At 44.3% G+C, this 24,470-nt stretch overlaps 1 protein-coding gene and 1 long non-coding RNA gene across 2 annotated transcripts in view; one reads left to right on the forward strand and one right to left on the reverse strand.

The window, feature by feature from the left end:
- The window catches only part of LOC144981599 (uncharacterized), a 383,701-nt gene that overhangs the window by 173,152 nt on the left and 186,079 nt on the right, over positions 1–24,470 (forward strand). The gene's annotated exons all lie outside the window — the stretch shown is intronic.
- LOC110014298 (NACHT, LRR and PYD domains-containing protein 12-like) lies at positions 12,281–19,667 on the reverse strand. Its single transcript, XM_023961320.2, has 6 exons — positions 19,476–19,667; positions 17,184–19,341; positions 15,101–15,274; positions 14,683–14,859; positions 13,814–13,987; positions 12,281–13,690 (listed from the first exon to the last, which is right to left on the reverse strand). Exons 1-6 carry the CDS (start codon positions 19,615–19,617, stop codon positions 13,672–13,674), a joined length of 2,844 nt encoding a protein of 947 aa, XP_023817088.1. The 5' UTR covers positions 19,618–19,667; the 3' UTR covers positions 12,281–13,671.

Consider the following 24,470-nt stretch of genomic DNA (forward strand, 5'->3'; position numbering starts at 1 on the left):
CGATATGCGATATTAGTGATCAATATTGCGATAACGATAAATTTGCGGTAAATAAACAAATAGAAAAATAAACAAAAACATCATTCCCATTTCATTGCAACAGTTTAAAAATTATACTCCAAATGACCCTCATCGACATGGGGGACAAACGTCAGGGTGGCTAACCCTGGTCCTCAAGAGCCTCAACCCTGTCTGTTTTCCAATTCTCCCTAGACTGCTCCATAATGATAACCAAAATCAGGTGTGTTCAGTCAATCAGGATGTGAAATCACTTGAGTCAGCCAATCAACAGCAAGCTGGTTAAGGAGAGCTGGAAAACAGGCAGGGTTGAGGCTCTTCAGGACCAGGGTTAACATAGTAGGCCTCCATCTGATTGGTCAACAATGGGAAGGCCTCCATCTGATTGGTCAAAGCATAAAGGGATTTATTTGATTCGTTAAATGCTTCAAGCTGCTAGAAGATTGTTTTAACACATTTTGGGTTTGCGATTTATTGCGATATTCGCCGTCTTTTGCGATATGCATATTGCAGAGCTGGATATTGCGATAACGATAAATTTGCGGTATATTGTGCAGGCCTATTCCCTACCTACTGAGACCAGAATGGTCTCCATGGAAACAACCCCATCCTCAACATGAGGCCCCTCATGAGGAGAACAGCGCGTCATGTGTGACATTCTCCAAATCCAATGCACGGATTCTTCTGCAGTCAGCAGGAATGCAAACAGCCGCCACTGCTTTCTCCCAGATCTAAAAGTCAAAGCCAGTCAGGATGGAAGCAGAGTTTTACCTGAGCTGCAGAGACCCACAAACAGCAGCAGAGCTGGACGCTCCATGTCCTCTCCGTCTGTCCTCCCCTCCCGTGCTCCTCTACTTATCACGCCAGTGCTCTGGCCCCGCCCTCCCAGCCTTTCTGCTCTCACTGTTTTTTCAAACTCTGACAGCCGGTTCTTCACAACATCCCTCAAAGACTCTAGTTTGATGATTTTCTGGGTGTTTGTTGCTGCTGAGCATCTATAAGGGTTTGAAGTTCCTGACACTTGGGGCTCAGAACTCTACAACAAGATCTATCTTTTAGCAGAAGAAACTTCAGGAGTAGAACCAAGATGTGACCAAACATCAAAACAAGAGTTTCCTCTGAGGAAGACTCTGGTCACCTTAGAAAGGTGGAGGAAGCTCAGGAGTCTGGAAGGAGCTTGGAGTTGAGCCGTCGCTCCACATCAGAGAAAGGTGGTTTATAGCAAATGAATTCAGCTTCCAAAGAAAAGGAGCAGAGAAAACTGCCTTCATCTGCTCTGGATTTGCTCATTATGGGATGGCAAGCTAAAAAAACAATAATAATCATTGAAGTTTTAAAGAATATTTTGGAAAAGGTGGAAAATCTTCCTCATTCTGACTCTTTTCCATGAGGTTCAGAATTTAAACTAAAATAAAAGTCAGCTCAGCTGCTGCGGCACAAATGTCAGACGATCATATCTAGTCAGAAGAGTTTCCTGTTGAACCGTTTTGCAGATCTGTTATCAAGGATCCTGTTTCCTGATGAAGATTCAGAGATCAAGCTTTGAAACAATCTTTGGGTTTAAAAAGAAAGCTTTGTTAAATTGCCTTTGTGGCAAAAGTGTTGCCATGTCCCCAGATGTGGCAACACTTTCTGTGTCAATCAAATAAATATGAACATCGCCTCACATCTATGATGGTTGGATAAATGAATTGGGGTAAAATAATAGTCTGCATGGTGGTGCAGTGGTTAGCACTCTGGCAGCATAAATGGTTGCAGAACAAAATCGTTTTGGAAACTCTGGAAATGCAGAGAGACACGATTATGAAGCTCAGTTTAAACTGCAGCTATCAGCTACGTGGAGGAACACGGGAATCCAGCAGCTGCAGTTCCCTTGGCAGCCGACTTGCTGCGTGTCTGCGTGTCTGCAGGTCTGCATGTCTGCGTGTCTGCAGGTCTGCATGTCTGCATGTCTGCAGGTCTGCGTGTCTGCATGTCTACGTGGCTGCGTGTCTGTATGTCTGCATGTCTGCATGTCTGCATTTCTGCATTCACAGCTTGAAGAGAACAATTCTGATTAAAATGCCAAAAAACTATCTTGTTTCTTTAGAAATGCATCTGTGGTTCACTATCTGTGTTCATACAAAATGACTGAGATACTTGCTGACTCATTTGAACGTTTATCAGAAGTTATTGAGGCCGGAAGTCTGAATCTGTGAAGATCTTTCTAACTTAACTGAACCTCAGCTGTCAGAGAATTTAAAATAATGGATCCATGGTTCACAAGTGAGGAAGCTGGAAAACAAACCAAGAAGACGCAGCAGCAGCTGAGTTTCTGCAGAAACAAGGCGAGGTTGCCTGTTGGAAGATCAACTCGAGGCTGAGAGCAGCAACTTCCAGCAGATGACAGTGAACAGCTGTCCATCCTCCCCCCTTTTACTGGGAGGCAGCGCCGGGCGAGTTAGGCCTGACTTTATGACTGTAGGACTAAAGCTGGGACTGAGGCGTCTGCCTGCACTGATCTTTGGAGCCGCACGGCAACCAGACGGACTCTGAGGATGAGGAAAGGGAAGCTGTTTGATAGAAATGTAGCCTAGCTGTTCATTTCAGATGCAGAAGATGAGGACTTTGATGGATGTTTGGATGCTGATGGATGACTGAAAAATAAACAATAAATTAATGAACTGAAACTGCACCGTTTAATCCAGTGATGTTGTATTGTAAGGAGAGGAGTGTGTTATGGGAAATAATATGGCTTTAATTGTGTTACTGTGTGTGCGTGTGTGCGTGCGTGCGTGCGTGGCTCTTTGACTCTCACAGTTAGAAATTTCGTCTCTTTGTGTAAAACTTGTCCCCCCCCCCTGTTCCTGTTAGAGGCTTTAATAGAAAAACGTTGGATGTAACGTGGATTCAAACGTTAACCAACGACCCAAAACCAAGGTCAGAAAGAGCAGCAGGTTTTTCTGTCTGTAAGTTTTTCTCTTGTGAAAATCACTGCATTTGTTACCGTTTTCATCCACCTTACAGCCGCCGTTTCTTTCTATTAAAGCCTCTAAAAGAAAGCCCCGCCCCGCTGCTTCTCTGGATAAGACATGCAAGTTGCAGCCAATCAGATCCACCAGAAAGGTTTCGGCCCCCAAGTGACAAACACACCTCTGAACACTGAACACAAACCCAGGTCAGCGCGCAAAGGGGAAATGACGGAGCCAGATCATCGCTCAGTTAGGATGGCAGACCTGCAGTTGTAAAATGGGGGGGTCGCTCAGTTAGAATTGCTCATGCGTGGTTGTAAGGTTCCTCACTCAGTTCCTGAATACGCCCACTCAGTTGTCTTTAAGCCCTTTCACTTTATGGCAGCCATGAAACGCCATAGTGGTGAACCCCACCTGCACTCAACAGTAGCTATGATAGGCTCCAGCAACCCTTATTGGGATTCAGCTAAATCTGAAGATGGATGGATGGATGGATGGATGGATGGATAATGGATGGATAATGGATGGATGGATGGGTAGCAACTGTGTCACACACACAAAAAAAGAAAGAACTAAATGGGCTAATGACCAGAAGACTGAAATTCGACTCTCGGAGGGAATGGCAGGAAACTGAGGTTGTTGTTTGGTGTGGGGCAATTTATTTACAGTGATGGACAATAATGAAGAGAAACAATGAATGGCCATTCAGATGTATACACAAAAGTACTTCAAAATGTTTCACATTTACAAAGGCATGACTGTTGTAGCATGTCCTCGAGTCCAGCAACCACTGCACCATAGAAACAAAAACACAAAGAAAAACCAACTCGCCCACAGTTCAGAGGAAGGTAAGTGCACTGGGAAGCGTGAATTCAGTTTGTATGAATATACGGTAGTTCATTAAAGCGATGGTGTGGGCATAAGCTGGGTCAGAGGTCTTTGTTTTCAACTGGGCTACTAGGAGCCCCCAACCGGCTTGGCGGGAGGATGCGGCTTTTCTGATGGTTCAGGTTCCAGGGTCTAGCTCGCCATCATGGACCTGGCCTGGGTAACGGGACCAGAGTCTCAAATAAATCTGTTTTCTTCAAATCAACAAGCAGAAAAAAAAACATTCCCTTGCCAGTTAACATAATCCAGTGTGCACACAATTCATAAAAATATAGTACTAATTGCGTGGAGAACAAGGAACGAGTGGAGCAGGACTGTTTGTTTCCTGCAGCTGAACTCAGCAGCTCACGTTTACCAGAAAACCTGACTTCCTGTGCAACTTCCTGTTCTGACTAATGAAAGACTCACCATCAGAGCAGCTTTTTGAAAATCTGTGTCTTAGAGTCTCAGTCACAGCACCTGTACGGGGTAACCTGACTGTTTTTGGGTTGTCTGGGTCCATGGAGGGTCGTAGAGGAGCGGCTGCATCTAAAGGGGAGCACAGGTATTTCTTGAGGCTCGTACAGCCGCCACAAGGAACGTCACTTAAATGGAACGTAGCGTTGTCGTGCGTCTAGTTACACGCACTTATGATGTACAGGTGATGATGTCGTACGGCGTCCTGATGCTGCACTCTAGTCGTTTATAGGTGTGAGGACTGGCCCTCTTACTGATCACACACAGGAGGTGCACGTGATACACTAATGCCCCCAGGACGCCCACTATGATCGTCTAAAGGCTTATTTCCACTGGTCTGTAACGCTGGAGAGTAGCTTTACCCTACCCTCCAGCGTAACGCAGGAGTTCTATTTCCAGTCCGTTTATGCAGCAATTTTTCAGCTAAAAAGTCGGTGAACCGGAACTTTCAAAATAAAACTCTAAAAGACACAATTTCCCATTTCCGTAAATGTGTGAAGACCAGTCACACGCACATACACACACACGCACTCACACACTGAAGGAGGAGGGTTTGGGGAAGAGACAGAGGGAGCTAAAATTGTGTGCCTTGTCTAGGCTACCCCACCTTGGTGGGACACAGCCTTGGTAAATAAAAAAAATTAAAAAATTAAAATTTCACATTTAAGGTGCATGTTCACACGATAACACACGTTAAAACCAAAGATAAGACCACCATGGACGATGGATGTTAGGAATTCAAAAAGATACCATGATTTATGACACAAATTCTGTTGATGATTCAATGAAGTTCATTGTGTCTATAAGTTCTATTAAGCAGTTAAATTATTTTTTATCAGACACTGGGTTTGTTTTGTGTAAAACCTACCGACATGTTTCGGCGGAATGCCTTCCGCCTTCGTCAGGGTCAAATTCTGTTGAGTTTCAGACACGAGTCACCTCGTTCATTTATTAACTCTTTGTAGGACAAAACAACAGCAGTACAACTGACACTGACACCTAATGGTGAAATTACAGTATTACAACACTCTCACTTAATTTCACATTATTTAGAACCTTGAAGACAAACCCTTTTTTTTGTCTCTTCACAAAAAACTTTATAACAGTTTCTTTTTAAGAAAAACTTAAATTCCAGATATCTTTCTTCAAACTCACTTGCTGTATCCCGTAACCTTAATAAACGTAATTATGTCCTTTCCTTTACATTTCTTATCTTCATATTCATTTTCTTACAAAACAAAATATTTATGGATACATTCAGTGGTAACCTGTCAAAAAAAATATTCAACTATTTTCTCACACAAAACAAAGTCCAATCTCTCCTCTGAGACTTTCAAACCTCTGTTTTGTCAACGGCTTGGTCAAGATATCTGCTTTCATATCTTCAGTTGGACAATATTGTAGATTTATTTGTCCATTTTGCACACATTCACAGATGTAGTGATATCGAATGTCTATATGCTTAGTTCTGGAGTGATCCACTGTATTTTTGCAATTGCGATGGCACTTTGGTTGTCTTCCATCATCACTGTGGGCGTATCCTCCACTCCAAGATCAGCCAGTAAATGTCTCAGCCAAACTCCTCCTTGAGCAGCTTGACTAAGTGCAACATATTCAGCTTCTGCTGTTGAGAGTGCAACTGTTGCCTGTTTCTTGCTGAGCCAGCTCACCGCTCCTCCACTCAGTAGAAACATGTTACCTGTTGTCGAGCGTCGGTCATCTTGGTCACCAGCCCAATCCGCATCTGAAAATCCAATTAAAGATCCAGAGTCTGACTGTTCATATTTAAGGGCAAGATTCACTGTCCCTTTCTGTTTTTTTATTTTTTTTTTTTTTAACTTGTCCTGTCCAACAGCTGGGCAGACAGATGAGAGCTTAGGGCCTCTTGTGTTGTACATATTTTGCTTTAACAAGAGGGGTTATTAATCTTCAGACAAACCAAAGGTATGTCTGAATAAACCCCTTTTGTAATTGAGGCCAAACTTTATTAATTTCAATCATGTCTGAAAATCTTTGGTTTTGGACCGGACGGAAAAGGAAAGAGGGGAAGAAGAGAGAGGGACGTTAGAGAGAGGGGGGGTAGGGGTGATAATAGGAGGGGAAGGGGGATAAGACCATGAAGCAGCATAAAGCAACAAGTTTACTGGTTGTTAATCATTATGGTAAGGTTCAAATGCAGTACAAAAAGGGCGGGGCCTGTTCACACACACACACAAATGTTATAAACACACCTGCTAGCTGCAAAAATGTCCACCTGTCGACATGTACACAAAACAGATAGTGTTCACGAACGCATACTTATGCCTTAAAACCAACTAGTGTGAAATCTTTCAGTCATTCAGTCATGCAAGCTATTAGTGCAAAGGTGAGCTAACACCAGTGCTCAGGTGAGTGTTTATGTTCTTCTAAAATGGATGGTGGAACGTGAAAAGAAGGAGGGAGAGTGCCCAGCCATCCCCACACCCAGACCCCCACCGCAGCAGCAGCGGCAGCCGGAATCCCCCCAACGTCACACGGGAACCGGCAGGGAACAACCGCCGCCCGGGCGACCAAGCCCGCCACCCAGGCCAGGGCCAGCAGGGCCGCCGCAAGGCCCCCAGAGCCAGAGGCCAGGGAAGCACGGAGGGAAAGAGAGCGCCGCCCCAGCCCAACCAGGAGAGCAGCCCCCCCGCCGCGCCGGGAGAACCCAACGCAGGGCCCCACCGGAGAAGGACGCCCACAGCCCCAAACGAGCACCCCACCACCACCCAGGAGTTCCGGGCATCCCCCCGCCCAACCCCAGGTACGAGCCAGGACCCCCCAAGGGAGACCCGCTCCGCACTCCAGGCAGCCATCCGCCCGGCCCACAGTTGGTCCAGGGAGGAGCGAGGCAGGGGGCCCGCCGCCCCCGCCCAGGAGGGGGGAACCCCGGGGAAAAAAAGAAGGCCCACAAGGGGTGTTGTAAATATGGCCCGACCAGGCTCGGCCACAGTTGGAAATTTGGCGGGGCCCAGCACTCAGGAGCAAGGACCAGAACCCACCCCCCAGGGACCAGACACCCCCGGCTCAGATGTAATGTGAACTCCCCCACCGCGCGGAGAGAGCACCGCCGGGCCCAGGAAGCCGGCACCCCGGGGACACGGCCGCCGTTGCAAAGGGGCCCGTACCCCCCACCAGGGAAGAGGCAGGGGACAGTTCACTGTCCCTTTCAAATATCGAAGAATCCTCTTCACGGCAGTCGGATGAGCAGTATTGGGATCTGCATTGAACTTTGACACAGCATTCACAGCTTGAGCTATGTCTGGTCGTGTGGCTATTGAAGCATACAGCAAACTTCCCACCATTGACTGATAGTTTTGTTGGTGTACTGGTTTACTAACACCATCACTTTTTTTCAGTTTCACGTTGGTATCAGCAGGAGTTGATACAGGATTAGCATTTTCCATCCCATATTTCTTAAGTATGGCTTCAATATAATTCTTCTGATGTAGAAAGACACAGTTCTTCTCTTTGTCTTGCACCACAGAGATGCCCTGGATGTAGGACAGCTCACCCATGTCCTTCATCTTGTAGCGCTTCTTGAGAGCTGCCTTCAACTCGTTCATGCTCTCAGTTGACTCTGTTATCAGAATGAGATCATCCACATAAACTGCAAGGATCTCAAGCTCCTGTCTTGATCTCACAAACACACAGGGATCTGATGTGCTCTGTTTAAAACCAAGTTCCATCATAAACTCTGTGAAGGCTTTGCTCCAGCAGCGAGGAGATTGCTTCAGTCCATAGATTGATTTTTTTTAGTTTGCACACCAGGTGTTCCTGTCCTGGTTGGATGTATCCTTCTGGTTGCTCCATATAGATTTCTTCTTCCAAGTGTCCATTTAGAAATGCAGTTACAACGTCCATCTGATGAACATGCAGATTGTTTTGATTTGCAAAAGACAGCAATGTACGAACAGAGCTGAAACGTACCACTGGTGAAAATGTCTCATCATAGTCAGCACCATACAACTGTGAGTAGCCTTTGGTGACAAGTCTGCACTTGTATCTCTCCACTCTTCCATCACTATGATGCTTGACTTTGAACAACCATCTTGAACCTACAGCTTTTCTGTCTTTTGGTAAGTCCACTAGATCCCACGTCTCATTTTCGAGCAGCGACTCATATTCCAAATCAGCTGCATCCTGCCATTCTTTTGCATTTGGACTCATCAGAGCTTCTTTCATTGTGAGTGGCTCTGTCACACAACACATATTTGCATGATGATCAACAACAACTGCATCAGCAAACTAGTCGTATCCATATCTCTTTGGAGCCTTTTTGATTCTGTCACTTTTTCTGACAGCATCATCAGCAGTGGCTTCATTCTCTGTTTCAATGTCATTTGTGTCCACAGTTACTTCATTCTCTGGGTGGGGCTCTTCTGCTCCCTGTTTCCAGTCAAAGTTTGTTTCATTGAAAATGACGTCCCGGCGGATTAAATTCCTTCTTTTCTCTTCATCATATAGGCGATAACCCTTAGCGTTGTTTGCGTAGCCTACAAAACGAAGCTTCATAGCTTTTTTGTCCAGTTTTTGTCTTTTTTCATCTGGAATATGTGCATAAGCAATGCATCCAAACACCCTCATGTGACTCATGTCAGGTTTTTTTCCACACCATCTCTCATAGGGTGTCTCCTGCTTCAGTACAGATGTAGGCAGCCTGTTCTGAATGTAAGCTGCTGTGGCTACAGCTTCTGCCCAGTACATTTTTGGCAACTTAGCATGTGAAAGCATACTTCTAGCTGCTTCAACTAAAGTCCTGTTTTTCCTCTCTGCAACACCATTTTGCTGTGGTGAGTGAGGTACAGTCACTTCATGTTGGATGCCTTGAGCTTTCAAATATTCTTGAAACTCTCTTGATGTGTACTCACCCCCATTGTCTGTTCTGAGTCTTTTAAAGGCTTGTCCACATTCATTTGTGAATGTTCTTTCAGATTCTTTGAATTTGGTTAACACCTCATTCTTGTGTTTCAGGAAGTACACTTTGCAACATCTGGAGTAATCGTCAATAAATGTCACAAAATACTTTGCTCCACCAATGGATTCAGTCTGCATGGGACCACAGACATCACTATGAATCAGCTGCATTCTGTGTTTGGAACGAATTCCTCCAATCGACTTCTATGGCTGCTTAGACAGTTTTCCTTCCACACATCCCTCACAGAAAGAAACCTCTGTTTCTGTGGAGAAGTCCACTCCGTTCACCAGATCTTTTAGTTCCTTTAGCTTGGTAGTGTGGCCCAGCCGCTGGTGCCATAAGCTGGCTGCTACTGATGCATTATGACAAACTTGTAAGTCCTTTTTACCATCCAGCTGATAAAGTCCATCAGCTCTTCGTGTTCCCATTCCTTGAAGAGTTCCATTTTTTCCACGTATGTAACAGTGAGACTTCCGGAACTGCACTGTGTTGTCTTTCTTGGTGGCTGCTCCCACTGAAAATTAATTCCCCAACAGCTTTGGAACATACAGCACATCATACATTGTGACGTCTTTTACATCACTTATTTTGAAAGTCATTTTCAAGTTGACGTTTCCCATTCCCAGGGCATCAACCACCCTGCCGTCAGCGAGCTTCACAGACTGTGCTTCCGTGAACTGCTGGTAATCTTGAAGAATGTTGTTATCACATGTCATGTGCTTTGATGCACCAGAATCTATCAACCATTCAAACTGTTGTGGTGTGTCAGTTGGATTTGCCTCTTTTGTGACAAAAGCACTTTCACCTTCTGCATCACCATATGTCATGCTTTTAGCCTTATGAGTCTTCTTTTTGGCCTTGTACTTCCAACTTGGACAGTCACGTTTAATGTGGCCTTCCTTTCCACATTTATAACACCGCCATGTGGTTGGTCTTTCCGCTCCTACTGTCCTGAAGTTTTCCTGTACACTTCCCCGACACTGAGATGACATAGCTGATGCACCACCACCTGAGCTAGCACCGCTGTAACTTTCATTTGCATTTACACGCTTTTGCTCTTCATTTATTAAGGCTTGTTGAACAAATTGCAGCGTCAAATTGTCCATCTTTGTCTCTAATGCAGTGACAATGGTGGCATAACCAGGTGGCAGACTACCCAAAAGTGTCACAATTTGATCTTCTTCTTTAATATCAGCTCCTATAGCTGTTAGCTGATCAGTCAGTTCCTTCATTTGCTTCAGATGCTCACTTAATTGACATCCTTCCTTCATTTCACATCGAAAATATTTTTTCTTAAGGAACAGTTTGTTTGCCAATGTGTCTCTCTCAAAATGGCCTTTAAGCGTAGTTCACGCTTCCTTGGGAGTCTGGCAGCTTGTTACCAGGTAAAGCTGGGGTGTACTCACGTTCAGCACTAACGTGGAGAATGCTTTCTCTCTCCGTCTGGTAAACTCCGCTTGTGCTTGAGCATTAGCATCTGCGGCTAACACGTCCGTCTCCGTTAGCATGCCCCATAGTCCTTTAGCCTTTAGCAAGTGCTCCATTTGAAACTTCCATGTTGCCCAATTTTCCGGTCCGCTCAGCTTGTCTATAAACAGCTTATCCTCCATTGTGAGAAAAGCAAAAAAAAACTCACAACTGTTTAATCCACAAAATACAGTGAAAAAAAACTTTTTCAGCGTTCTCTGGGCCCATAACCTGTTGAGTTTCAGACACGAGTCACCTCGTTCATTTATTGGTTGAATGCTTTACAGCATTCAACCAATAAATGTTTGTTTTTGCCTTTGTTTTCCTCTTCTGCTATCTTCCGCCGTTTTTCGGCACTTAACTCCTTCTACAATTTTTAACCGATTGTAACCATTCAACTTTTAAAATGTTCAGCTCTTTCAGCTAATTATTGCTATGACTTTTGGTACTTCTAATCCTTGTACTTTTTAAGATATTCCAGTTTTTACGGGAATTTTTGCCCTATTAAAATGCATTGGGAAGTTATGGTGCACGAGGCGCCCGGTTCGACACCCGGTTCGGACACTTCAAAAATTTTTTATCCATTTAACTTTTAAAATTTTCTACCCTTTCAACTTATTCCAGCAATGACTTTTGGTCATTCAAATCATTGAACTTTTTAAGATATTCCAGGATTTTCCAGGATTTTTGCTCCATTTAAATACAAGGATGATCCTTGAAAACCTTTTTTGTTTTAACCATTGTAACTTCAACATGCTTTCAGCTAGAGACACCGTTCAAACATTTAAATGTTCGCAAGGCTTTGGACTTCAATATAAGGCTCAAAACTATTATGGGATGGCAACACCACCTAGAGTTTGGTGGCCATTTTGTGCCAAAATGTGAGGCAATTTTAAACTTCTTCAAACTTTCACCTATTTTAATCATTCTACTATTACAATGTTCAACCCTGTCAGCTTATTCCTTTCAGTTACTACTTCTGGTCTTTCAAATCTTTGAACTTTTCAAGATATTCCAAGATTTTCCAGGATTTTTCAAGATTTTTGCTTCATTTAAATACATGGAGAATTCTTGAAAACCTCTGTTTCTTTTAAGCATTATAACTTTAACATGCTTTTGGCAAGAGACACTGTTCAAACATTGAAATGCTCACAAGGCTTTGGACTTCAACATACGTTTTGAAATTATTATGGGATGGCAATACAACCTGGAGTTTGGCGGCCATTTTGTGCCTAAATGTGAGGCGATATTAACCTTCAGTTTTTAACCTATTTTAACCAGTTTACTATTGAAATGTTCAACTCTTATAGCTTATTCCTTTCAGCTATGAATCTCGGGCCTTCATATACTTGAACTTTTCAAGATATTCCAGGATATTCCAGGATTTTCCAAGATTTTTGCTTCATTTAAATACATGGAGAATTCTTGAAAACTTTTGTTTCTTTCAAGCATTATAACTTCAACATACTTGTAGCTAGAGACACCGTTCAAACATTAAAATGATCACAAGGCTTTGGACTATAAAATACGTTTAGAAATCATTATGGGATGTCGACACAACCTACTGTTTGGTGGCCATTTAATGACAAAATCTAAAGCAAATATTGCAATAAACTTCATCCATGGCTTGAACGGAACATATTGAAATTCACTGGATCTGGACATCCAGTGGATCTGGATCCCGGGCTGCTCCCTGTTCCCTTCTCTACCTCTGCCGGTTCCAAGCCCGGTTTGAGAAGGCTGCGTCAGGAAGGGCATCCGGCGTAAAACATTGCCAAATTTACCATGCGACTTGTTCGCTGTGGCGACCCCTGATGGGAGAAGCCGAAAGTGGAAGAAGACTGGATCTGGACATATAAGGAATGTGGGCGTGGTTAGCAAACAAACTTCATTGCTAAGGACGTCCAAAGGTTTACTTTTTCCGATTTGTCTGAAACTAATGTCGATTTGTTCGTCATCCCCAGGCGACCCAAACATAAAATGGTTGCTATGGAGACAAAATTAATAGAAAAGCCGCCATTTTGAAAAAAGTGGATTTTCTGTCAACTTAGAACATATAGCTTTTACCAATGTGATACTCTCAGACAATGTGTTTTTTTCTAGTCAGTTGATGATGCTGATGCTAGCACTTTTAGCCATTTTAGCATCATCTTCAAATTTTCAACAGTACATCCATTTTTATCAACAATTTCAGCTTTCATGCTTAACTCCGTCTACAAATTTTGACGTGTCTTGGTCATTCTACTTTTACAATGTTCACCTTTGGCTTTTGATCCTTTAACTTTTCAAAATATTCCAGGATTTTGCAGGACAGTTCAGCCATTTTTTCAACAATTTCAACTTTCATGCTTAACTCCTTCTACAATGTTTGACAGACTAGTGGAAATTCAGGGTAACGGTTGGGCAGCACGCAAGGAGCCGTCAAACTTTCTCTATACGGGTTCAATGAGGGTCCACGACCTCGACATTTCATGTTAGCCATCTGTGCGCCCTGTACAAGTTTGACCCTTTTCACCCACAGACAGCCGAATCCACCCAAAAGGATGGCTGGAACGGAGGTGGAGCGTGCACGCTGCACAGCGCCAGTTTTGAGTTCAGATCAGTTCACATGACAGTGAAGAAAACTTAAAAAAATCTCTGCTAAAACCAGAAGAAAGGATGTCGATCTGACAGCAGAAAGGAGAACCGAGCTTGGAGCCAACATGGACAATCTACAGAATATCAACCTTTCTATTAACTCCATATCTATCACGTCAAAAAGAATTATTCCAAGTCTGATGTATCTCTGTATCGATAGTTACTTCTGTGGTTTGTCTTCTCTAGTTCTTTTTTTGCTTTGATGGCCAGAAATAAACCATTTCCTCCAGCGTAGTCTTCTTCACCTCCTCTGCTTCATCTCTTTGCTCCTCCTGAACAGACGAGCTGCAACTTTGGTTGTCAGAACACACGACCCAATCAGTGCCAGTACTTCCATCTGCAATGAGAAGATGTCAACCAAAAGTGGCTTCAGGTGTGCTGGACGCTCTGCTGCTGTGATTGGCCGACTGCCTGCCTTCACCTGAGACGCTGCAGCTTTGCAGGAGCCTCAGAATCTGACCTTAGGGTGCGCAGGTTGCAGTCCGGACTCTTCATCAGGTCCTGGAGCGGCCGAACATTTGAGTCCTGCAGTCTGTTCCCTCTCAGATCCAGTTCTGTCAGGTGGTTCCCAGCAGACCTCAGAGCTGAGACCAGAGCGTCACAGCCGGCTTTAGACAAGCCGCAGTCGTCCAGCCTGCATCCAGAGGAGCAGCTCATCAGCAGATCAGGAAGCAACATGAAGGATAGTGCACGGTGGAGGACGGCTCCTGTTTTTCAGGTTCACATACTGAGGTGAGTTGGATTCTTGACTGAAGCTAATTTCATCATTTTTAGAGGCTCCAGGTGAGAAGCAAGAACGCGAAATTTCACTTAGTATAAAAAAAAGAGGAAAAGTCCCACTCTGATCATCTTTTGATCAATTGTCAGATCGGTCCCAGTGGTCGTTTGATTATGATGATGCCGTATTTAACCAAAACCTAAAAACCTGTGTCGTCTTCTAGGACATAGTTTCTGCAGAGCGGCAGGAGTTCAGTAGAAATTCACATCTGAGTTGTGGGCGGGACGGTTGGTGCAGACGAGGAAAACAAAGACGTTCATGGATCTGTTTGACTGACAGGGATGATCAGAATGAGGCAGAGTAGGGAGCTTGTGGCCCCGCCCAGCGTATTTTCTACGTCACAAATACGATCGTTTTCAAGTATAAAGAAATATTCAGAGATGCAATGTTGAGCTTAATTTTCTTCATAAATGTCCTCCATCATCAGAAAAATGAAGAACATGTTAAAAACGCTGATTTGATAAGAACGACTCTTTAAATTAAAAAAAATGAGCGTTGAAGGTTTTATCATGGCGTTCTAAAAACTAGCTGTCCTTTACACAGAGACTGACCTCAGAGACTTCAGTCTGCATTCTGGACTCTCCAGAAGACCACAGAAGTGTTTCACTCCAGAATCATACAGGTCTTTGTTCCCACTCAGGTCCAGTTCTGTCAGGTGGGACGGGTTGGATTTCAGAGCAGAGACCAGAGCATCACAGCTGATCTCTGACAAATTGCAGCTCTCCAACCTGGATGTAGAAGAAAAATGGATGTGATGACCTGTGTGCATGAATCAGACATGAACCACAGGCCCGGTGCACGGGGTCCGGTGGTTCTGCTCGGCCTCTTCTGAACACCACTGCACTCAAAGTTCTGAATTTAGCCCGTCTAGCGGCGTTTAGCAAAAGCCAAACTACTGATGGACGTTTGGACTAAATCTTTTCAGCTGCAAATGTGAATTCAAAACAACATCAGCAAAGGTGTTCTGACCTCAGAATCTGCAGTCTGGAGTTTGGACTTTCCAGTCCAGCACACAGAACCTTGACTGTTGAAACTGTCAGCTGGTTGTTACTCAGGTCCAGTTCGGTCAGATGAGACGGGTTGGAGTTCAGAGCTGAAACCACCACTTCACATTCACTCTCTGAGAGTCCACAGTTGGAGAGTCTGTGAGAAGAGATCAGTGGAGGAGATGTAACACAGATCCAAACATCTGTTCTCTGGTTCTGATGAAAAGGTCGTCTGTGATTGGATCTCTGCAAATATTTACGTACTAACAATCATAGCTCCAAGAAAATGAAAACTGTTGATTTGAAGTAGAATCCACCTCCTCCCATCGTCATAAATAAAACAAAGCAATAAACTTCAAATAAAAAAAGAGTCTGGATGGGATGTTTGAATGTTTTTGAGCCAATCACAGAGTCACAAATACACAGAGCGCCTCCTCTTTGTCCAATCGGTTTTTGAGGTCATGGAGGATCAAAAACCACCACGAAAATGACATAAATGTCAACAAAACAGTGTTCCCTCGTGGTTCACCTTTCACCGTCTCGCTGTTCTGTAATTATTTTTTCCCAGTGCAGTTATGCATGCATCTTTTTTATTTAACAGCGCACTGTGTTCTGCGTCCTGATTGGCTGGAAACACTGTCAACCAATCTCTGTGCCATGTCTCCTGTACAGAAAGCCTTCAGTTTGCCACATTTACATAAATCTTTGATCAGATTTTCTTCCTTCCATTACAGTGGACGTATTTTTCTATGAAAGTTTAAACTTAGAGACTTTAAACCACCGTCTGAGAAACGTGGATAAAGTATCTAGTGAGGGGCATTAGTGCCCTAAAATATCTGTAATACTACTTCACGGATTTCGCCTATCGTAGGTTATTTTCAAATAGAACTCCCGTAACAGTGTAATGAGAAAAAGCCTGTATGTCAAAACCATTGACTGTATGTGAGAACTGGACTGAGTTAGTGTGAAGTCATCCATAGAAAACGGTTCACTTCCCGCTCCAACCAAGTGGAGTCAATGCCATGTTTTTGACACACGGACGCCGCCATGTTGGAGTCAGTTAGCAGTGATTGGTTCAAGTCGGTCTGAGTCATTGTTTCTATGGCAATCACGCTCATCAATCAGGAGTGAGCTTTTTGAAAGGCCACACCCCCACATGAAATCTGTCAAACGTTTTTAGACATTGGACATGGGGCCAGCAGGCTCCACCCACTTTTACTGAGGCATCTAAAAGATCAGTTTATAACTTTAATAACTTGAACAACAGACAAAACATGGAGGAAAAAAGAGGATTATTCAGAAAGTGTTCATAAGAAAATGTATCAGATCAAGAATAGTTCTTCTGACCAATAGAATGACTGGAACAGCAGTTTATTGGATTTTTCCTTCTTGGAGCCAGCGAGTACTTCCTGTTTGGAACGCCAGGGAGAAGGGGTCACTCAGTCCAGTTTTCATATACAGTCTATGGTCAAAGGAGAGTTTGAACTCAATGTTTCTCACAGGTATCAAATCAAAAACATTTGAGGGAGGTTTTTTTCTGGTAAATGGTATCAGCCTGCAGAGACTTGAATGCCTGAGTGGGTTAAATCTGGTCTATTAAGAGCTGAACTGCCTAGTTTGGTTTAGTGGTGATGTGGTTCTTGTTGTAGTGCTGTATCATCAATGGACAAAATAATTCATTTATAGTCTGGATATGTACGGTGGCCCTGAAGTGCAAATCTCATCAACAAATAACTCAAAAACAAAATGAAATACTAAAAAAATAGACCAGTGGAATAAAACAGAAAAATGAGTGACGATGGGTTGGATCATCATCCAAGCAGTGATGTTCCATAGGACCTACTTTTTCCTGTTTCTTGTTTTTTCATCGTTTTTTTTACATTTCATTTTGATTTCTGGAAATATATATTGTAATTGTGTTATCGTTTCTGGAGTTTTGCTTCTTTTCAGCAAATATTTCCATTTTAGTGTTTTTAGCTCATAACATGTGAGCCTAAATGTTTTAGGTGTGATTTAAAATAAGCAGAACTCTGTCAGCTCTGGTTTGAATCCCCTCCTGGACTCACCTGAAGGTTTTACAGTTCCTCACAGCTGGGATCAGCCTCCGACGGCCCTCGTCTGACGTGTTGTACGTGTCCAGGTCCAGCTCATTCAAAACTTCTTCTGACATCTGCATTATGTAGGCCAGAGCGGAGCAGTGGATCTCTGAGAGGTCCTCCTCTGATCGCTTTTCTGACTTTAGGAACTTTTGAATCTCTTGATAAACTGAGAGGTCTTTCATCTCCATCAGACAGTGGAAGATGTTGATGCTTCTGTCAGGAAACACTTTGAAACTGTTCATCTTCTTTAGATTGTTGGTGACTTTCTGGATGGTTTCTGGACTCTGGTCCGTCTGACCCAGCAGACCCCCTAAGAGCCTCTGGTTGGACTCCACAGAGAGGCCATGAAGGAATCGAACACAAAGGTCCAGATGTCCAGTTTTGCTCTGCAGGGATTTCTCCATGACTCTACTCAGAAACTCATCCAGAGATGAGATGTTTGAGTCATTTCCATGTTCGTTTGTGACTCTAGGTCCACCTTTCCATATGTCTGAGTCAAAGTCATAGCTATTGTCATATCTATCTTCATCATCATCATAGCTATTGTCATATCTATCTTCATCATCATCAAAGCTATTGTCATATCTATCTTCATCATCATCATAGCTATTGTCATATCTATCTTCATCATCATCAAAGCTATTGTCATATCTATCTTCATCATCATAGCTATTGTCATATCTATCTTCATTATCATCATAGCTATAGTCATATCTGTCTTCATCATAGTTGTCACTTTCATACTCGTCTTTATCATCATCCTCACTTACATCTTCATCATCATCATTGCTGTTAAATTTAGAATTTTCTTTTTTACCAAAGCTAGATTTCCTCAGGAAGGTTTCTAGTTTATTGGTCTTGTTGGAGTAAGAGTGGAACATGTAGACTGCAGCCAGAAACTCCTGAACGCTCAGATGAACAAAGCTGTAGACCGCTTTCTGGAAGATTCCACACTCTCTTCTGAAGATCTCAGTACAAACTCCAGAGTACACCGAGGCCTCGGTGACGTCCAGACCACACTGCTGCAGGTCTTCTTGGTAGAACAAGATGTTTCCTTTCTCCAGATGTTCAAATGCCAGCCCCCCCAGCTTCAGAAGAACTTCCCTGTCCGCCTCTGCCAGCTCTTGTGGACTTGTCTGATGTTCCTGCTGGTACTTGTTCTTCTTCCTCTTTGTCTGGACCATCAGGAAGTGGGAGTACATGTCAGTCAGGGTGGTGGGCAGCTCTGCTCCCTGCTCTGTGGACACCATGTTCTCCAGAACCACAGCAGTGATCCAGCAGAAGACTGGAACCTCACACATGATGTGAAGGCTCCTGGAGCTCTTGATGTGGGAGATGATTCTGCTGGACTGCTCTTCATCTGGGAACCTCCTCCTGAAGTACTCCTCCTTCTGAGCATCATTGAAGCCTCGTACTTCTGTCAGTCTGTCCACACATGAAGCAGGGATCTGATTGGCTGCTGCAGGTCTGGACGTGATCCAGACCAGAGCTGAGGGCAGCAGACGTCCCTGGATGAGGTTTATCAGCAGCACGTTGACTGAGGACGTCTGTGTGACATCAGACACCGCCGGACTGTTGCTGAAGTCCAGAGAAAGTCTGCTTTCATCCAGACCGTCAAAGATGAAGAGAAGTTTGCAGACAGACAGCTGCTCTGCTGGGATCTTCTGGAACGTTGGATGGAACAGCTGGATCAGAGAGAGAAGACTGTGCTGCTGGTCTCTGATCAAGTTCAGCTCCCTGAAGGACAGAGGAACCACAGCACTGATGTCTTGGTTCTCCGAGCCCTCGGCCCAGTCCAGAGTGAACTTCTGCACCGAGAAGCTTTTTCCAGCTCCAGCAACGCCACTGGTCAGAACCAATCTGATGGATCCATGCTGGTCAGGTAAGGGTTTCAGGATGTCCTGGTTCCTGATTGGAGCATCATGACGCCTGCTGGTCTTGGAGGAGGTCTCCAGCTGCCTCACCTCATGTTGGGTCTGGACCTCTTCTCTCAGTCCCTCTGTGATGTAAAGCTCAGTGTAGATCCGGTTCAGGGGCATTTCTTTTCCTGATTCTTCAGTTGCATGTTCACATCTCCTCCTCAAACTGATCTGATGTTCATCTAATGGTTCCTTCAGTCCAACATCTGAAGAAGAAAGACAGCAGAGAAAGAAATCTTCATGTAACAGCCCAATAAAACACGAATAGAAGTTCAGTTTTTAGTTATGAGTTCATCAGCAGATCTCCAGTCCCGCTTTGGACTCTTCTGCTCTGACTCACCACCACACTGAGGACAGGAGCAGAGTCCTGATGGAGCAGACTGGTCCCAGGATGAAGTGATGCAGCATCTGCAGAACCAATGTCCACAGCTGGTGGAGATTGGATCTTTCAGGAGATTCTGACACAGAGAACAGCAGGACATCTGCTCCTCCACAGAAATAGCAATCCTCTGCCTCTCAGTGTGGACACTGAGGATAAAATAGAAAGCAGTGAACAGAAAGTTGAGCGCTAAAGCCTCTGTCCTAACAAATACTTTATGTAGACTGTTATAAGACAGGAAATGTCTGGAAAGTCTGCATGGCATCCATCGATTTCTGGTCGGCATCATGTTTCTGTGACATGTGCCACTGGGCGTATGAACCTCATTCTGAGGTCACCGTCCTACATATTTTTCGGTTTTTGAGCCAGAAGCTAGGACAAGGACTGTCTGATATAAAATCTACGACCCGTGGACCTAGCTGTCACCGTCCCAGCTTGCTAGGCCATGACAGATGAACCATGGGTGTAAAGGGGGGGGGCCAGGACTGCGCACACTGCACTTCACCTTAAAATCCCACTGCGCAGGCTCGAAGGACAAGTCCACGTCCACTTGCCACTTACTCCCCAAGTCCTGTAGCGATGGGAAAGGGGCAAAAACGGCAAGTGGAAGATGCCATTGGCAGCCGCAGCTCCAATCCTGCATGCAGGCGGTTCAGGATATTGGGCGCCTGTTGCTGAAGCGAGGAGATGACAGCAACACTCGGCAACACCCTGAACGACCAAGCAGCCTTTTTTAGGGATGCACTGCTTGCTGTGGCAGATCATGGAACGTATTGGCTGCCCACCCAAATTCCTCAACATAGTTGTTCAGCTGCACGAAGACCAGAAGATCAGATCAGGCTCAATACCGACCTTTCAGACACTTTCCCCATCATCAACGGCGTAAAACAGGCCTGTGTCTTGGCTCCCACTCTTTTAACCATCTTCTTCTGCATGATGCTGAAGCAAGCCACTGATGGCCCTGATGACGAGGATGCCGTGTACATTCGCTACCACCTCAATGGCAGCTTGTTCAACCTGAGACGACTGAAGGCTTACACCAAGACCCATGAGCAACTGATCAGTGACTTCCTCTTTGCCGATGACGCAGCTCTCCTAGCTCACACTCAGAGAGCACTTCAGCGATTAACTTCCTGCTTTGCAGATGCTGCCAAGCTCTTGTGACTTGAAGTTAGTCTAAAGAAGACAGAGCTCCTCCACCAGCCAGCACCTCGGGAAGTGTACCAGCCTCCCCATGTCTATATCGGAGAGACAGAACTGAAAGCTGTCCAGCAGTTTACCTAATTGGGGTGCACAATCACCTCAGATGCCAGGATCGACAAAGAGTTAGACAACAGGCTCACCAAGGCCATAGTGCCTTTGGCAGACTCCACAGTCGGGTGTGGAAAAACAAGCACCTTAAGAGACCCACCAAGATCAATGTTTACAGGGCAGTTGTGATGACCAACCTTCTTTACAGCTCTGAGTCTTGGGTCACCTACCAGCACCACCTGCAAGTCCTCGAATGTTTCCACCAGCGCTGTCTACGCACCATTATTGGCATCCATTGGAGCAACCTTGTCACCAATGTCGAAGTCCTCAAGAGGGCAGACATCCAAAGCATAAAGACCATGCTTCTTAAGTCGCAACTGCGGTGGGCTGGACATGTACACAGGATGGAGGACGACCGACTGCCAAAGATCACTCTGCATTTCGAACTTGCATCAGGCCAGCAAGATAGAGGGGCACCGAAAAAGAGATACAAAGACTCTCTCAAGAAATCCCTTGGTGCTTGCAACATCGACCATCGTCAGTGGTCTACTCTGGCAAAAGATCGTGACACCTGGCGCCAGTACCTCAAAGACACTGTCTCCTCTTTTGAAGACAATTGGCGGACTAGTCTAAAAGACAAACGACAAAGTAGAATAGCCGGCCTCACGACTGCACTGAATCCAGAACAGACTTTCACCTGCAGCCTTTGCTGCAGGGTCTGCCTTTCCCATATTGGATTGTTCAGCCACGAGTGAGCCTGTAGAAGACGTGGACAGCCCTCTTCATAATCTTCGTTCACGAAACCTCGCCATGATGAGACAGGAACAGCGTACTAGAGTTGTCTCTTCAAAGCAATGCTGTGTTGACTCAAATCGACTTCTGCAGGACTGGATGTCAGAGAAAGAATCTATATAGGTTTTCAACTTGCAAAACTTATGCTATCTATCAAGTTTAGCATCAAAATAGTCCCTATCATAAAATTCCTAGTTACATGCACCCTTATGGGGGGGGGGGGGGGGGGGGGGGGGTTACAGGTCTAACTGGATCCATGGAGCAACTTTGAGCAATTAGGGACTTGGATTTGGTAGTGACATATGGGTAGTGTCCTTTTAAACTCACAGAATTGCCAACCGTTTGTAAATGAGGAGAAATGAATAACTGCAGTTGGTGCCCAGCTGGAATTCCTTGACACCAAGTCTGTCGTATGTCGTATACCGCTTAGAGGGTTCTTAAACCAGCGTCACATGCCCATTATAGCACAACAGTCAGCCTGCATGCAAAGATGGCGCACATATCACATGAGCATCACTCACCGGCTCCTAGTGCAGAGCACAGGATTTGGGGGGGTGTAACATGTATTACTCGCCGGCACTACTTCACCCCCTGGTCAGGGCTGGCCAACCCTGGTCCTCAAGAGCCTAAACACTGCATGTTTTCCATTTCTCCCTGACCAGCTTGCTGCTGATTAGCTGACTCAATTCATTCCACATCCTGATTGATTGAACACACCTGATTTAGGCAGTCACCATCAAGCAGTCCAGGGAGAACTGGAAAACAGGCAGGGTTGAGGCTCTGGAGGACCAGGGTTGGCCAGCCCTGCCCTAGGTGTTCTTTAAGTGTTAGCTATTGCCTGTTGCCTGCAGCATGCCCATAGAAAAAATGTGCACGAACACTTCCTCACTTTCAGTTCACTGAGCGGTCTACAACCTTCACAGACCACCTGACAACCCCTGAAAGGTTTTGCTTTTAGCAAGCCCATTTCCATGCTGCAAGGGCAGTTGAGATTAAAGCTTAACCTTTATTCACAATACCAAATAGACCATTATAGTAGACCTAAAGGTTCGTACCAATTATGGGGGGCAATACCAGTACTTTGTCACACAGCCATTTTTAGCCCTTTGGTCAAACCAAGACTTTATCTTGTCCTGGTCTTCTTCTTCATCTCTTCTCTGAACTAACCTCCCATCAGTTCAGGAGAAACAGTCTTACTGTGAGCCTGAAGGTGAAAATTCATGTCTGAAGTTCACAGGTAGATCCTGTTTTTGAGGGTGTTCAGTATTTGAAGGTTTGAAAATTTGCTGTGTCTGCCCCTCCCATTAGTTTAAGAGAAACCGAGTCTTACTGTGTGCCTGAAGATGAAGGTTCCTGTTTGAAGTTCACAGGTAGATCCTTGGAGAGGTCACTCTTCATGGACTCACAGCTGGATGCTGAAGAACGGACTTCCTGTTTGACCTGAAGACGCCTGCAGACACAAACAGATCAAGATTCAAAGTTTATTATTTCCAAATACCTTAATGTCAGCCATTGATAAGATAAGATAAGCTAAGATAAAGATACTTTATTGATCCCAGCTTGGGAAATTGGGTTGTTGCAGCGTCAGCGTTAGGCTCAAGATACAAACATACAAACAGTGGCGGTTCTACACTAACTTACTCCCTGGGCGAGTAACCCCACCAGCGCCCCCCGCACACATACAAAATTTGACAACATCCTGCTGTGTTCCCTATCTTCTATTTGGCCATTTTACTCAAAAAATACATGAATTTTCTAGACTCGTATTACAGGGGGGTCAAACTCAGTCACACAGGGGCCTAAGTTAAAAACACGCTTAAGGTTTTGGGCCGAAGAAGATAAACATTTACTGAACACACTAAAGCTAAACTTTTAAACCTTTAAACTGAACTTTTTTAACATAAATATGAATAAAAACAGGAACATTAATCCAGAATAACTCAAGTTAAACCTTAAATAACCTGAAATATTTTGTTCTCCATATAAATATATTCTGTCAAAATTATACAAATATGAACATGCTGCAGAACAAAACAAAGAAAGCCTGTAAATATTAATAAGAAATTACAAATAAAATAATTCCGTTTTTTTTGCTCTTTCATCATTTTTTAGAGCATTTTTTTAGAGCTGGACTCCTGCTTCATTTTTAGCAATAATTTATTAATGTGTGACGTCCTGTGTGTGTCTTTGTGAAACATATCAGAGGGATTAGATCTAAAAAATAAAACTTATTGTGATTAATATGTTTAGGTCTTATAAAACATTAAAGACTAAATCTTAGAACTCATCAGTGGGATTACTCAAAAAATATTTGGCATTTCCCTAAATTTGTGCAACACCAACAGCAGAAATCCTCCAAAAAAACTCAATCCTAAAAAAATGGTCTGCGCTCATCCCCCCTCCCCCTCCCCTTCCCTCTGACACACGTGGCTCCGTCTCTATGACGGGAGGCGCAGCTGCGGCTCAGAGTTGATTGTCAGATAGAAAAAGACTCCCAATCACCTGTTAGTGTGATTCAGCCACCGGCGAGTTGCGCCCCCCTCTCGAGTTTTTTGACTTATGTTCCAAAGACTACCGCAAAGAGGTGTGGCCGCAAGCGTCTTGCAGCAGAGGGCGGTGGTCACGTGCGCATCGGGTCTGCTGTGTTGGAGCAAAGACTTGTGGGAAATAATCTCCATTGCCTGCTTTTGTCGAAATTGGGTTGAGCACGGATGTTTGTTCTGCCTAATTCCTTTTCATGTGCCTGTTTTAAGTTGTTTCACTCTGAGGTATTCTTTTTTTTTTTGTTTTTTTTGCACCATAAGTGTGAAGAGCAAATAGGAGGAAGACATTTTTAAGAGTCTGATGTGTCAGAATAAAAACATTAAGTGTCGGCTACTGAAGCAACTTCAAATTGAAAGCTCTAAACTTCCT

This window comes from Oryzias latipes, chromosome 13, assembly GCF_053564925.1.
Source record: "Oryzias latipes strain Hd-rR chromosome 13, Olatipes_Hd-rR_3.1".
NCBI classification, from domain to species: domain Eukaryota; kingdom Metazoa; phylum Chordata; class Actinopteri; order Beloniformes; family Adrianichthyidae; genus Oryzias; species Oryzias latipes.

What these genes read in the sequence shown, in the direction of transcription:
- LOC110014298 (XM_023961320.2), bottom strand. Translation starts at nt 19,617, where the DNA reads ATGTCCTGCTGTTCTCTGTGTCAGAATCTCCTGAAAGATCCAATCTCC. An exon ending in AGGAACTGTAAAACCTTCAG is followed by an intron (nt 15,275 to 17,183) that starts GTGAGTCCAGGA and finishes CTCTTCTCACAG; the next exon opens with ACTCTCCAACTGTGGACTCT. An exon ending in TCCAGACTGCAGATTCTGAG is followed by an intron (nt 14,860 to 15,100) that starts GTCAGAACACCT and finishes TTCTACATCCAG; the next exon opens with GTTGGAGAGCTGCAATTTGT.